We start from the raw sequence: 16,386 nt of genomic DNA, 5'->3' as shown, positions 1-16,386 counted from the left end.
TTTCCTTTTGTCCATTCAACTATTTCTTCCTCTATCTGGTGTTCCCAGGAAACCGTTGATCTGCTTTCTATCACTTCAGATTAGTGACATTTTCTAGAATTCAGCAGTTCGCATTTTTAGAATTTTATATGAATTAAGTCATGGTCTTCTGTGTCTGGCTTTTTTTATTCCACATGATTTTAAGAATTCAACAAGTTGTTTCATGTATCAGTAATTAACTCTTCTTCATTGCTAATAGTATTCCAGTGTATAGAGAAATTATGTTTTGCTGATGGGCATCTGGATTGTTGCTAGTTTTTTGCTTTTATGACTAAGCCTGCTATGAACCTTTGTATGAAAGTCATTATGCGGAAATATGTTTTTATTTCTCCTGGGGGTGGAATGGCTGGGTCATATGGTAGATGGGTATTTAACTTTGTAAGAAATTCCCTGTTTTCCAAAATGGTTGTATCATTTTACATTTCACCAGCAGTGGGTAGGATTTCTGTTTAATCCATATCCTTGCCAACAATATTATTGTCAATCTTTTAAATTTCAGCTGTTCTAATGGATGTGTAATGGTATCTCTTTTAATTTGCATTTCCCTGATGATTAATGATCTTGAGTCACATGCTTATTGGTCATTCTTACATCTTTTTTTTGTCAGGTTTGTTTTCCAATCTTTTGACATTCTTTCATTGACTTGTTTTCAACTTGAGTTGTAATTGTTATATTACTGGTTTTTAAAATTAAACTTAATTTTGAGATAATTACAGATTCATATGTAGTTGTAAGGAATATACAGATAGTGATCCTGTGTACCCTTTAGCCAGTTTACCTCAGTGATAATGTATAGCAAAACTATAATACAGTGTCACAAGTAAGATGTTGTCGTTGATAGAATCTACCAGTCTTGTTCAGATTTCTCCAATTCTACTTACTTGTCTGTGTGTGCACGTGCATGTATAATTAGTTCTCTGAAGTTTTATGACACCTTTTCCTTCATGTGTCCAGCCTTGCAGTCAAGATACGGAACAGTTCTATCACCACAAGGATCCATTGTGTTGCCTTTTTATATCTACCTCACCTTTCCCTTGTCCTTAACCCCTGACAACCACTAATCTCTTCTCCGTTTCCATAATTTTGTCATTTCTAGAATATTATCTAAATGAAATCATACAGCATGTGTAACCTTTTAGGATTGACTTTTTTCATTCAGTGTAAGTCTTTGGAGATTCATTCAAGTTGTTGCATGTATCAATTGTTTCTTTTCATTGCTAAGTGGTATTCTGTGGTTTGGAATTCACCTATTCAAGGACATCTGCTTGTTCCAGTTTTTGGCTTTTATGAATAAAGCTGCCATGAATATATGTGTACAAGTTTTTTGTGTGAGAGTAAATTTACATTTCTCTGGAATAAATGCCCAAAAATGCAATTCCTGGGTCCTGTGGTAATTACATTTAGTTTTACAAGAAACTTCCAAATTGTCTTTTACAGTGGCTGTACCATTTTACATTCCCACAAGCAATATAGAGTGATCTAGTTTCTCTACGTCTTGCCAACATTTGGTGTTGCCACTATTTTATTTGCCATCTGTCTATACTCTTCAGTGAAGTATTTTTGGGTGTCTATTGCCCATTTTCTAATTGAATTGTTTCTTTTCTTGTTGTTTTAAGAGTTCTTTTTGTATTCTAGATACTCATCCTTTGTCAGGTATATGGTAGCAAATATTTTCTCCCAGTCTGTAAATTGTCTTTTTATCTTCTTGTTTTAAGAGTTCTTTTTACATTCTAGATACTAGTCCTTCATCAGATACATGGTTGCAAATACTTTTTCCTAGTCTGTAAATTGTCTTTTCATCTTCTCTACAGTCTTTCACAGAGCAAAAGTTTTTATTTTTGATGAGGTCCAATTTATTAATTTTTCATGTTACAGATTATGCTTTTGGTTTTGTCTAAGAACTCTTTGCCTGGCTGTATAACTGTTGTAAAAAATTGTTCTGCCTTGTATAAGGAAAAATGGCTAGAGATTGTAATTTATAAAGCTTCTTTAACTACAGCAGGAATTTGTGAGTTTATGGAAGAGAATTCATTTGAAGAATTGATGGTTAGTCATGGGCAAAAGAAACTGTTGGAAGATAATTTTCCATGTGTCTCTCATTTCTGCAGCTCTTCTGAGCAAAGGCATTGACAGCTTTTGTTGTGGATTATCTTTTAAGGATGTTGTAGAGCAAATAGCCTTGGAAAAGAGATGTCTCCCTCTCCTGCAACCATTGGGCAGGTTTGTTAGATTGGAGTTCCTTAGCTGTGACACATTCTCACTGTGTGTAGCATCAACCTGGGCCCACCTCCACATCACCCCTTTAGGATTTGTAGGAGAAGGGAACTGACGTGAACGTGAAGCTCATGCTGTCTCTTGTGCCATGAGTAATAAAGTCCTTTGTGTCTGACCTAGGAATCTTGTGTTTTCTGTCAGCATCCATGAAACTGTAGCAGGTTCATTTGTTAGCTTGCAGTAGGATAAAACCCCAGACTCTTCACAGTTCTTGATAAAAATATAAAGTGATGAAATAGTATGGAAAGCTTTTATTTGTTCTAAAATATAACTTTTTGGTTTATTCTTTATTTCTGGTGTATGAGGAGGGGAAACACCAGTAACTTAATCTGGAAGCTATAAAATCCTAGCTAGATCAACAGTATTGTACAACCACCATATCTATCTAGTTCCTAAATATTTGTATCATCCCAAAAGGATACCCCCTAAATATTAAGCAGTTACATCCTATTCTCCCCTCCATCCAGATCCTGGCAGTCCCAAGTGTGCGTTCTGTCTCTATGGATTTACCTATTCTGGATATTTCATATAAATGAAATCATACAAAATATTATCTTTTGTGTCAGACCTCTTTCACTTAACACAGTATTTTCAAGGCTCATTCACATCATTATAGCATATGTTTGTATTTTGTTCCTTTCTATGACTAATGTTTCAGTGTAGTATATACCACAATTTGTTTATTCATTTAGCCATTGATGGATATTTGGGCTGTTTCCACCTTTTGACCCTTGTGAATAGTGCTTCTCTGAACATGCCCATACATGTATTTGTTGGAGTCCCTGTTTTCGGATCTTTTGGGTATATACCTAGGAGTGGGATTGTTGGGTCAGTTCCATGTCACTGAGGAGCTACCAAACTGTATTTCACAGTGACAGAATCATTGTACATTCATTCCCATGAGCAATGTATGAGGGATCCAGTTTCTCCACACCCTTGGCAACATTTTTTTGTTTTCTGTTTTGTTTGTTATAACCATTCATTGCCAAATCCAAAGTTATGGTTATTTACTTCTATATTTTCTTCCAAGAGTTTTATGGGTTTAGTTCTTCAATGTAGATCATAGATTAATTTTGAGTTAATTTTTGTATAGGTGATAAGGTAAGGGTCCACCTTCATTCTTTTGCATGTGAATACCCAGGTATCCCAGCACTATTTGTTGAAGAGACTATTCTTTCCCTAGTGAATAGGCTTGGCACTCTTGTCGAAAATCAGTTGGTTATGGATGTATGGGTTTATTTCTGGAATCTCAATTCTATCCCATTGGTCTGTATGCTTACTGTACTATTTTTATTACTGTAATTTTTGTGGTAAGTTTTGAAATCAGGAAGTATGAGTCCTCCAACTTTGTTCTTTTTCAAGATTTTTTAGGCTATTTATGGTCTCCTGCAATTCCACATGAATTTGAGGTTTGGCTTTTCCATTTCTGCAAAAAAGGCCATTGGAATTTTGGTCAGTTTTTTGTCTGTGTGAGTGTGAACTTTTGAGTTGTTTTTGGAAATAGAATCATGCCATCTGCAAATATGGAATGTTTACGTCTTCCTTTTTAATTTGGATGCCTTTTATTTCTTTTTCTTGCCTAATTTCTCTGGTTAGGACTTCCAATTCAATGTTGAATAGTAGTGGTGAAAGCAGGCATCCTTGTCTTGTTCCTGATCTTAGGGGGAAAGCGTTCAGTCTTTCACTGTTGAGAATGATGCTTGCTGTTGGGTTTGTAATATATGCCCTTTATCATGTTAAGGATGTTCCGTTTTATGCCCAGTTTGCTGAGTGCTTTTATCATGAAGAGGCATTGGATTTTGTCAAATGTTTTTTCTGAGTCAATTGAGATGTTCATGTGTTTTCCCCCGTGTGCTCTATTAATGTGGGGTCTTAAATTGGTTGATTTTTCATATGTTGATCTACCCTTGCTTTCCTTGGATAAATCCCAGTAGGTCGTGGTGTATAAACCTTTTAATAAGCTGTTGGATTCAGTTTGCTAGTATTTTGTTGAAGATTTTTACATCTGTACTTATATAGGATATTAGTCTGTAGTTTTCTTGTTGTCTTTGTCTGGCTTTGTTATAGGATAACATAGTCTCATAGAATGAATTACAAAGTGTTCATTCCTGTTCTCTTTTTTGGAAGAATTTGAGAAGGACTGACAGCCTTTTTTTGCGTGTGTGTGGTAGTTATATTGTTGTTGGTAAATATTGATTTTTGTTGTCAACTAAATCTCAAGAACTTGAATTAATCAAAGTTTTTATTATTCTGAACTTTGCATTTGATTTTGATTCCTTTATTAGTACACAGTCTTTTGATTGCAAGTGAAAGAAAACCCAACTTACACAGGCTTAAATAAAATTTCATTTTATTTTCTTGCATAACCTGAAAGTTCAAATTTAAGGCTTGCTTTAGGTGGCACGTCAGTGATATGACCAGGACTTTTTTCTCCCTGTCATATCATGGATCCATGTCCTTAATAGTGCCTCCATTTTTGATAACTTAACTTCCTTTGGGTCCCAGGATGACTTTTAGCAACTCCTGGACCTATGTGCTTCATCTTTTCAGTTCCAGCATGGAAATACTTTTCATAAAAGTACAATTTAGTATACCAGACACTGTAGCTGAGGAGATGGGATATACTGATTGACTTTGTTTAGATTGAGTGTTTTAAGCCTGGAACAAGGGCTGCAGTCAGCTTTCTCAGAAACACATGGCTTGCTAAATGGAAGGAAGAAAGCAGAAATAGATGCTGGGGAAGCCACCATGACATGTCTACAATTGATCTTTCATTTAGAATTTTACATTTATCCTCATTTTGGAAGTCGTATCTTTCTAGCTATCAAGATACTGTTTTATTGGTTATTTTTAATTGTTGTAAAACTAAAGTACTAACTGTATGAAGTTTTAGATAAATCAGAGAAATGTATGAAAATTGCAGTTACTTACATTCTGCCACATAGGGGAAAAGTGTTAATCTTATGGAATATTTTAAAGTGAATTTCTTATTTTTTCTAAGGATATAAATGCTTCAATGTAGTTTAAATCAGATGATGTATATAGTTTTGTTTTCTGCCTATTTAGTTTGCATTTTTCATAAATATTTTTACTTTCATTATTGTCATATACTCGTCCCATACTCTTAAGCAAAACTTTTAATAGCTATGTAATATTCATTAAATGGTTGTATCTTAATTTATTTTACTGTTTCCCACTGGAACATTTGATTATATTCAGGCTTTCTTCGGTTATACAAAAATGGACATTACATCTTTGAATATTTTGATTGTTTCATCCATATAACTTCCATGAAGGCAAGCAATATGTCTAGCTTAGTTCTTGCCACAAAGTAGAACCTCAGTAAATACTGGTTGAATGAATGAATGCTGAGTCCAGCATATTAACCTTCTCTTCTTATTTAATGCCAGTTGCAAATTTTGTTAAGCCTTCATTGTATGTCTTAATTAAATTTAGGGATATAGTGTTGAACATGTCTGGACACAGTGGCCTTTGAAGTTGATTATTTACCCATTATCAAGGTACTTGGGGCCTGGGAATCTCTATTTTCAAAAGCTTTAGGTTTCAGAAGCACTAGCCTACATATATCCGCTTACCTGTAAACATAAAGAGAGACTATGTTTCGCTCTGAGACTTATGAACAGGGACTAGCATTTCCTGATCTACCAATTCAATAAAAACATGTTCTTTAAAAAGAGAAATTAGTTTTTAAATATCATTTTCAAAGTTTTATTAGTATATATCTGGTATTTTTCATTAATTTTTTTGAAGTCATATTCCCCATCAAATCTCTAATTTTTTTTTATGTTTTCTCACCTTGCTTATTGGTTAACATACAGGTCTGACTTCTGTTCTTTGAAAGACTGCTTGCAGTGTTGGCCCTTCGCTGGCATTTGGAAATGTAGATTTCGGGAACGTTCCCACTATTAATTGATAAGAGTGGCACACTGTGCCTAACCTGTACAAACTATGGTTTGTGCTAAATACCTGCTTTCCTTTGGGGAGTCTGGTTTGGGTATGTGCCAGGTTTGTGTGGGGGGTTGCCTACATGATCAGCCCCCAATAAAACCCTGGGCACGGAATCTCTAATGAGCTTCCTTGGTTGGCAACATTTGACACGTGTTGTCATAACTTGTTGCCGAGGAAATTAAGCATGTCCTGTTTGACTACACTGGAATAGCCCCCTTGGAAGCTTGTGCGTGTTCTCTAGAATTCACCCCATGTGTCTTCTTGCTGTGCTGATTTTCCTCTGAATCCATTTGCTGTAATAAATCATAGCTGTGAATATGATTATTTGCTGAGTCCTAAAAGTCCTCCAAGTGAACTGCAGAGCCTGGGGATGGCCTTGGATCTCCCCTAACACAGTATTGGACAGAGGTCCTTTTTGTTGTTGTTTTATCTTAATATTTGTTTAAAAATATGTTTTGTTCTTAGACTTATTGATCAATAAAATGTACAGTTTCTTTTCTGATTAATTTTTTATTTTATCTTTCTTTTGTCTTCTATTGGATCTTTTTTCTAACCTATTCACTTGACATACTTTATTTTAATCCTTTTTCTAATGAAATAATTTATATTTACTCTCATTCATATTGGGTGCTGTATTATAGTTTCTCTTTTTCCCACTTATAATGGACATGCTATCTCTAAATGTTTTTTTATTCATTGACTTATGTTCTCCTTGCCAATTTCCAAAAATATTGAGTTGCATGTTGTATATTATCATGGGTACTGTTCTCTTCCATGCTGATGCATGTGGGTTCTTTTTTATTCCTTCTCATAACTCATATATCTATAAGTCCTGCCATTTCTGTTTTGTAAATTTGACCACCCTTCTTTCTTCTTTCTGTATTTCTTTATTTAGGTCTTTATTACTTGTTCTTGGATTATTACACTTAATACCTAACAAATCTTCTTAACTCTGGTTTCTCTCTTTTGAATTCCTGTTTGTTTATTGCTGCCATGTTAATTTCCCAAAGAAATGCTTGGTGGGATTCTCTACTTAGAAGTCCCCCAATTCATGATCTCCCACTGCCTGTATGCTTCCTTTCCTTATCTTACCTGGTTGTGATACTGAACGAATGCAGAGTTCTCTGTCCGATGCACATAATAGCCAATCTATGACACCTTGGTTTCAAAGAGAAAGAAAGTTTGTTGCAGGAGATCAGATGGCCTTTTGGCCCAGAAATCTGTGTCCCAGAGTCTAAGGAATTCAGGAGTTCAGGATACAGTCTAGTGTCCTTTCCTCAAACAATAGGAGATGGAGTTACCATTACAATATCAAGTATACACATGGCTGAGACTAGGCTAGAACCATTATAAAAGTACAAACACAGCTAAGACTAATTGAATTCCAGTAATTTCAGGTGTTAACTTTTGGCTATTCTACAGTACAGAAAGAAAAAAAAAAACTACATAATTCCATAATCATAATCATTTGTTAATTTTTTTTAAATTTTATTTTGAAATAAATTCAAAGTTACAGGAACAGTTGCAAAAGCAATACAAACCCCATACACAGCATACTGACCCCCCTCCCCCGATACCCCATCCATCAACTTTAACATGCTGTCACACCACCATTTCTTTCTTTCCCTCCCTCCTTCCTTCCCTCACTATCTGTCATCCATCATCTATTGCTCTGTCTTCTGAACGTATGAGAGCAAGCTGCACACATCTGTGAACAAACACTGTAATTCACATATACAATTCCCATGAACAAGAACATTCTTTTATGCAATCCCATTAAGCGCAGCTAAGAAGTTCAAGAAATTCAACATTGATACAAAGCTTGCATTCTATATTTCTGTTTTTTTTCCCCTTATGTCCCAACTGTGTCCTTTTGAGCCTCCTGTCCTCCATCCTCAGATCCCATCCAGGATCATCCTTGGAATTCAATTGTCATCTATTTAGACTATTTTTTTTTTTTTTCCATTGTGGAAACATATATACAGCCTAAATCTTCCCATTCCATCCCATCCCTAGCATTCCATTAAGGGAATTAATCACATTTAGAATGTTGTAATGCTCTCACCTTCCACCATCCATTACTAGAAATTTCCCTTCACCTCAAACAGCAACCCTACACTCATTTCTTAACTCCCCATTGCCCCTTCCCCCACTTCTCAGAACCCCTACTCTACTTTTCATCTCTATGGTCATATTCTCTGATAATTTCTTTGTGTTTACTGTGGGGCTTAAATTTAACCTCTTAAATCCTTAACAATCTTGGTTTTCTTTGATACCAACTTAACTTCAATAGGACCCGTAAACTATATTCCTATACTCCTCCATTCCCCTGCCTTTGTATAGTTCTTGTCAAAAATTACATATTTTACACTGAGTCCAAAACCACTGATTTGTCATTAGGGTTTATGTATTTTAGGTCCTGTAGGAAGTAATTAGTGGAGTTACAAATCAAAAATTATTGACTCCTATTTGTATTCCATTGTGGTCAGAGAATGTGCTTTGAATATATTCAATTGTTTTTTTTATTAATTTATTGAGGCTTGTTTTATGTTCCAACATATGGTCTATTCTGGAGAAAGATCCATGATCACTAGAGAAAAATGTGTGTCCTGATGATTTGGGATGTAAGGTTCTATATACGTCTGTTAAAATTCTCTCTATCTCTCTCTCCTTTCTTTGTTTCTCTGTCTGTAGTAGCTGAAGTAGGGCAGGTCTTTTATTGGCAAAATCTCTCAGCATTTGTTTGTCTGTGAAGAATTTAAGCTCTCCCTCAAATTTGAAGGAGAGTTTTGCTGGATAAACTATTCTTGGTTGGAAATTTTTCTCTCTCAGAATTTTAAATATGTCATGCCACTGCCTTCTCGCCTTCATGGTGGCCACTGGGTAGTCACAACTTAGTCTTACGTTGTTTCCTTTGTATGTGGTGAATTGCTTTTCTCTTGCTGCTTTCAGAACTTGCTCCTTCTCTTCAGTATTTGACGGTCTGATCAGAATATGTCTTGGAGTGGGTTTATTTGGAGTTTGCTGGGCATTTATGCTTTGTGTATTTACATTGTGTAGAAGGTTTGGGAATTTTTCCCCAACAATTTCTTTGAATACTCTTTCTAGACCTTTACCCTTCTCTTCCCCTTCTGGGACACCAATGAGTCTTAAATTTGGACGTTTTATTTTATCTATCGTATCCCTGAGACCCATTTCGATTTTTTTTATTTTTTTCTCCGTTCTTTTGTTCTTTCATTTTCTGTTCTGTGGTCTTTTAGGACGCTGAATTGTTGTTCAGCTTCCTCTAATCTTGTATTATGAGTATCCGGAGTCTTTTTAATTTGGCCAACAGTTTCTTTTATTTCCATAAGATCTTCTTTTTTTTTTATTTACTTTTGCAATGTCTTCTTTATGCTCTTCTAGGGTCTTCTTTATGTCCTTTATATCCTGTGCCATGTTCTTTTTCATGTCCTTTATATCCTGTGCCATGCTCTCGTTCTTTGACTGTAGTCCTTTGATTAATTGTGCCAAGTACTGCATCTCCTCCAATCATTTGACTTGAGTGTTTGGGTTTGGGTTCTCCATATCGTCTGGTTTTAGCAAATGCTTTAAGATTTTCTGTTTTTGGCCTCTTGGGATTTGCTTTGCTTGATAGCTGTGATCTTCCAGGACCTCTGCAGAGGGAAGGCTGTGCTACGTCACAAGTGCACGCCTTCCCTCAAGGGAAGCCCCGGGCCGCTGGGCCGTGCAGGGCGCTCCTAGCCTGGTGCAAAAATGGCTGAATGGGGCTTCTCAACCACCACCCCCCCCCCTGCCTTTCGCACAGCTCAGCCCCGGGCAGGAGTGTCACCAGCATGCCGGGAAGCCGGCTGCAAGAGGTGCGGTTTCTTTCTCCTTTTGGCTCTCCCCTCTGTCCCTCTCGCCCCAGGACAATCAGCAGCGGGAGTGGGGAGGGCTATCCTCCATGCCAGACACTGAGGCGTTGGCTACAGCCCGCTCCTGCAGTGCTTCACTACGCGGTTCTCACTGCCATATCTGCAGCCACTCCTGTTTTTTTTTTTTTTTTTTTTTTTTTTTTAACAAGAACTAGTCTGTCTCCAAACGCCAACCTGCAGTTTCCCCACACTGCAGCATGGCCCTGGGACTTTCATCCAGCTCACTCACTCGTTTCAGAATGCAGACTCCCGGTTTCATCAAATTCACAGTCTCTGTGGATTTAGCAGACGTTGTCCAGCTGGTGCATCACTGGAAGTGGTATTCTGGGTCAGTTTCTGGTTTTTATCTCGTATTTTTCAAAGAGGTGTTTTTTTGCCCTGTCTCACCTAGCCGCCATCTTAGGTTCCTCCTGTTAATTCTTTATTTCTCCTGTATAGTAGCATCATTATCTGCTAGACCATTTAAGCTGGGAATCAGAGCATTATTATTGCATCTCTATCTCATGCTTCACATTCAGTCATGGCATCCAATGGATTTCAACTTCTGAGTAGTTCTTTAATCTATCCTATGTTTTCATCCTTGTAACTACTACCCTGATTCATTACCTTACCCTCTTGTTTAGATGTTAAAATTGCCTTTTCTTAATTCTCTTGTTTAGGGATTATCATTGGAATTTCCTCTCAATATTTATATTCTTTTCTTATTGGGGGCTAAGGAGAAAAAAGTCTACATATAGCCTTTTTCTAAGCAAGGCTCTTTCTTGACGTACTCTGAAAAAAAACTTCATTTTTTGCGTGTAGAAATTTTTTAGTGCTGAGTCTGGGATTGTTCTTATTTTTTTTTCTGACGGTTATGTCAAAGAAAATTTGGAAGGGAGACTATGTGATCGCAATGATATTTTGCTCAGAATGAGAAGTTTTTAGGCTTTTCTTTTATTGGTGTTGATGACAATATAGCACTTTGATATTATTTTATAGAGTTAGGTGAGAAATATATAAAATGGGCATCACTAATTCTAATTTTATTAAAATGGTAGTTTTTTTGACAACTGTCTAATGTAAAATTCTAAATGTGGATTTTTTTTCCTTCTCTTGTAATAGAAATGAGGATCTAAAGCAAATGTTGGAGAGCAACAAAGATTCTGCTAAATTGGATGCTATGAAGCGGATTGTTGGGGTAGGTAAAATAGATCACTACAGTTTTTGGATAATGAATAAGTAATTAATATTTTATTTAATATATTTAATATAATGTAATCTTCAAATGAGAAAATATTCTGTTTGCCTTTTTTTACTGTTTCTATTCTTATAAATTTTCTTCTTTATTAGAGAAGTTGTGGGTTTATAGAACAATCATGCATAAAATGTAACATCCTAAATATATAAGTCATATTTATTTTGATACCAACTTAACTACATTAGCATGCACTTAGACTTTTCTGATACCCCTCTGTACCACCACCGCTGTTTTTGAACTTGTTACCACTTATATCTTTGTTCATTGTATCTCCAGCAACATAGATTTTTCATTACTTTTTTATGCACCTCTAGGAAATAAGAGGTGGAGTTACATACTGAACAATATATACAATAATGTTGGCATTTGTAATTACCCAAATGGGTACCTTTACTACAGGTCTTTATTTCTTTATACTGCTTTGAACCACAGTATAACCTTTGAACTTTTCCTTTCAGTCTGAAGAACTCCCTTTAGCATTGCTTATAGAGCAGGTCTAGCGGTGATGAATTCCCTCAGCTTTTGTTCATCTGAAAGTATCTTAATCTCTCCCTTGTTTTTGAAATGAAGTCTTGCGGGATAGAAAATTCTTGGCTGGTAGTTGTTTTCTTTCAGCACTTAAAGTATTACCACCCACTGTATGGTTTTCGATGAGAAATCAGCACTCAGTCTAATTGGAATTTCCTTGTACGTAACACATTGGTTTTCTCCTGTAGCTTTCAGAACATGCCACCACTTTGTGGAGTTCATTTCTATTAATTCTAGCAGCTTTGTTGTAGATTTTTTGGGATTTTCTATATATTGTACCATGTCATCTATAAATAATAAATGTTTTACTTCTTCCTTTTGAGTTTGCATGCCTTTTTTTTTTCTCTTTTTCTTGCTTAACTGCTCTGGCTAGAACTACCAGTACAAGGTTGAATAACATTGGTGACAGTTGGAGTCCTTGTCTTGTTCCAGATCTTAGAGGGTGAGCTTCTAGTCTTTCACCGCTGACTATGTTGTTAGCTGTGGTTTTTCATACATACCCTGTATCATGTTGAGGAAGTTTACTTCTTTTCCTATGTTTCTAATAGTTTTTTTCAAGATAGGATGCTGGATTTTGTCTAATGACTTTTCCATGTCAATGGAGATGATCATGTGGTTTTTTCTTTGCTTTGTTAATGTGGTGTATTACATTAATTGATTTTCTTATATTACCCACCCTTGCATACCTGAGATAAAACCCATTTGATAATGATGTTTAATTCTTTTAATGTGCTGTTGAGTAAGATTTGCAAGTGTTTTGTTGAGGATTTTTGCCTCTTTATTCATTTTTTTAAATACTTTCTTTGTGGTTACCCAGGGGTTTATATTTTACAATCAAATCTATAGCCTGCTAATTTGAAAAGATACTGACTTTGCTTCAGTAGCGTAGCTATTCTCTGAATCTTCATTTCTTCACATTACTCCAAGTCACTCTTTCCTATCTTTTCCTTTCAGCCTGCAGAAATCCCTTTAGTAATTCTTGTAAGGCAGGCCTTTTATTGACAAGTTACCTGTTTCTGCTTATTGTGAGTATTTTTATTTCCCCTCATTTTTGAGGGGATGTTTTGCTAGACAAAGAATTTTGGGCAGGCAATTTTTTCCTTTCAGTGCCTTAAATATATCATACCATGGCCTCCTCACCTCTGTGGTTTCTGATGAGAAATCAGCAGTTAGTCTTATTGAGAATCCTTGTATGTTATGACTTGATTTTCTCTTGATGCTTTCAGAATTCTTATCTTTGGTAGTTGACATTCTGATTAGTATGTGTCTGAATAAGTCTATTAGGATTTATTCTGTTTGTAGTACATTGTGCTTCTTGGACATGTATATCTTTCATAAGAATTGGGAAATTTTGGGCCATTTTTTCCTCAAATATTCTTTCTGCTCCTTTTCCTTTCTCTTCTCCTTATGGGACATCCATGACGTGTATGTTGTGTGCTTCGTGCTGTCTCTCAGATACCTCAGACAGATACCTCAAACTCAATTTTTTCTGTTCTTTTCTCTATCTATTCTTTTGACTGTATGATTTTGGTGCCCTGTCTTCTAGTTCGGTGATTCTTTTTTCTGCCTGGTCACATCTGCTCTTTTATGCTTCTAGTGTATTTTTAATCTTTTCTATTGTACCCTTCATCTCCATAATTTTTGTTACATTTCTTTTTATATTTTCAAATTATTTTTGCTCACACATTGTCTTGTCTTCTTAATATCCTTTGTCTCTTTATGTGTATTTTTCTTCAACTCCTTGAATTGATTTAGGAGATTTGTTTGAACTCCTTTGATTAATTGTTCCAAATTCTCTTGTTTCCTCTTAAGTTTTAATTTTTTCCCTTGACTAAGCATATCTTCGTGTTTCATAGTATGGTTTCTAATTTTTTGCTGATATTTAAAATCTGAGTATCTTGATGAGTTAGTTCTGAAGGTCAGCTTCTCCCTCTTGTCTAATGTTTTATTATTGATTGTTTTAATGCTTTATTGTTGATTGGCTTTGTGTTAAGGCTCTTCTTTGTTACTTGGTCCAACTTATTCTGGACCTTTGTAATAGCCCAAATTTAACTGATCAGAATTTCTAAGTGCCCTGTCATCTGAGTCTTGCCCTGCATATATCGTACAATTTTTATAATTGCACTTTTTGTGCAGTTGTTTCACCTCGAGGAGAAAGCTTCCTTTCCTCTCTTCCTTCTCTGGGAATTTTGCTCTGTTATGTTTGTTTTTGTGCAGAATTTTCACCCCAGCTCTTGTGATTTGTTTAATTGTCTCCCTCACTCAGTGCCCCATTTTCCTTCCACTTTTCAGTTTTGGTACCCTCCAGTCTTAGAGCAGTTCAGTTTAATCCCTGCTTTTCTTTTGTTTGTGAGGCTTTTCTGCTTCTGGTTTCATCTCCATTAGTGTATCCTGCCCTAGTGAGGCATTGGGATCAATCCAGAAAGGTGGTTTACTCCTGAAAAGCCCCTTTTGCTTTTAGGGAGTCCTGCTGGCAAAAAGTACCCCTGTTTATCCCACCGGATCCCTTTTGTATGCAGCTTTCCTCAGCGACTTGTGTTCCACCCTTGTTTCTGCGGATTTGATTCCCTGTGTCTGGATATGCATGGGGTTCTAACTCACTGCTGTGAGTTCTTCTGTAGTCTATTTCCCCTGTGGGAGGGACCAGGCCACTGTCTCTGGAGAACTCCAGAGCTATGCAGGACTGAGTGAGGGGGTAGAAGAGGACTGGCTGTTCAGGGTTGGAAGTTTCCTACCTGGTATTTTTATCTTTCTTCGATTTAGCATCTGCGGAATACTTCTCCAGTCTTTACCATCCTCCTGAGTTCAAAGCAAGTTGAATTTCTCCTTATATTCATTGATCTCTGAGAAGGTTTTTTCAGGGGGCATGTTTCCTCATCATGTTGATGGTGTTACTCTACCAACTTAACTTTAATAGCGTATACAAACTATGTTCATTTAGTGCAATGTTGGCCCACTTTTTTGTAGTACTTGTTACAAGTTATATCTTTATACATTGTCTTCTAAACCATAGATTCATCATTACTTTTTATGTATGTTCATTTTAGAACCTTTAAGATGTAAAAAGTGGGTTAATACCAAAAATACAGTACAATAATACTGGCATTTATAATTACCCGTGTGGTTACCTTTAGTGGAGATCTTCATTTCTTTATACTGCTTTATGCTGCTGCCTAATAGATTGGTACTGTCATACAGGCACCCGAGTATGTGCCTAGGGGTTACTCTGCTTCTTCTAGAACAGCTCCTTCTAGAACAGGACCAACAACAGAAGCTCCTGCCAGCACCACATTGCACTATGGAGGTGTGGGCTAAGGGGCCAACAAGAGTAGTAGGTTCTCCAACTATTGTTAAGCTGCATTTTCTTGATTTGGCCATTTCATCACAACTTTCTACCTGTTTTCTGAAGCTCTTATGAAGATGGCTCTGCCTCTTTTGCTAGTTTTTTTTTTTTAATTTTTTTTTATTTTGAAATAAATTCAAAGTTATAGGAACAGTTGCAAAAACAATGCTAACCCCATACACAGAATTCCATCATACCCTGACCCCCCTCCCCCGATAGCCCAATCCGCCAACTTTAACATGCTGTCACATCACTGTTTCTTTCCCTCGCTATCATCCATCTATTGCTCTGTCTTCTGAACATACGAGAGCTAGCTGCTCACACCCTTGAACAAACACTATAATTCACATATACACTTCCCATGAACAAGAACATTCTTTTATGCAGTCCCATGAAGTGCAGCCAAGAAGTACAAGAGATTCAACAATGATACAAAGCTTACATTCTATATTTCCTTCTCCTTATGTCTCAACTGTGACCCTTTGAGCCTCCTGTCCTCCATCCCCCAATCCCATCCAGGTTCATCCTTGGCATTCAATTGTCATCTATTTAGACTGTCTTTTTTTTTTTTTTTTCAATTATGGAAACATATATACAGCCTAAATCTTCCCATTCCACCCCCTCCCTAGCCTTCCATTAGTGGGATTAATCACCTTTAGAATGTTGTAATGCTCTTTCCCACCATGCATTACTAGAAATTTCCCTTCACCTCAAGCAGCAACCCTACACTCATTTCTTAACTCCCCATTGCCCCTTCCCCCATTTCTCTTAACCCATACTCTACTTTTAATCTCTATGGTTATATTCTGTGACAATTTCTTTGTGTTTACTGTGGGGCTTAAAATTAACTTCTTAAATCCATAACAATCTTATTTTCCTTTGATACCACCTTCATTTCAATAGGACACATAAACTATGTTCCTATACTCCTCCATTCCCCTACCTTTAGATAGTTGTCTAAAATTACATATTTTACATTGAGTTCAAAACCACTGATTTGTCATTAGAGTCTGTGTATTTTATATCATGTAGGAAGTAAATGGTGCAGTTACAGTTCAAAAATTATTGACTTCTATTTG

At 36.3% G+C, this 16,386-nt stretch overlaps 1 protein-coding gene across 3 annotated transcripts in view; it reads left to right on the top strand.

The window, feature by feature from the left end:
- AP3B1 (adaptor related protein complex 3 subunit beta 1) overlaps positions 1 to 16,386 on the top strand; it is a 405,767-nt gene that overhangs the window by 76,506 nt on the left and 312,875 nt on the right. For all 3 annotated transcript variants that reach the window (XM_037800786.1, XM_037800788.1, XM_037800789.1), the window contains exon 2: positions 11,301 to 11,376. In XM_037800786.1, coding sequence (XP_037656714.1) covers positions 11,301 to 11,376 — 76 coding nt within the window. The remainder of the gene's footprint in view (positions 1 to 11,300; positions 11,377 to 16,386) is intronic.

The sequence above is a fragment of the Choloepus didactylus genome, chromosome 13, assembly GCF_015220235.1.
Source record: "Choloepus didactylus isolate mChoDid1 chromosome 13, mChoDid1.pri, whole genome shotgun sequence".
In the NCBI taxonomy this organism is placed as follows: domain Eukaryota; kingdom Metazoa; phylum Chordata; class Mammalia; order Pilosa; family Megalonychidae; genus Choloepus; species Choloepus didactylus.
This window is presented reverse-complemented; position numbering and strand designations above follow the sequence as displayed.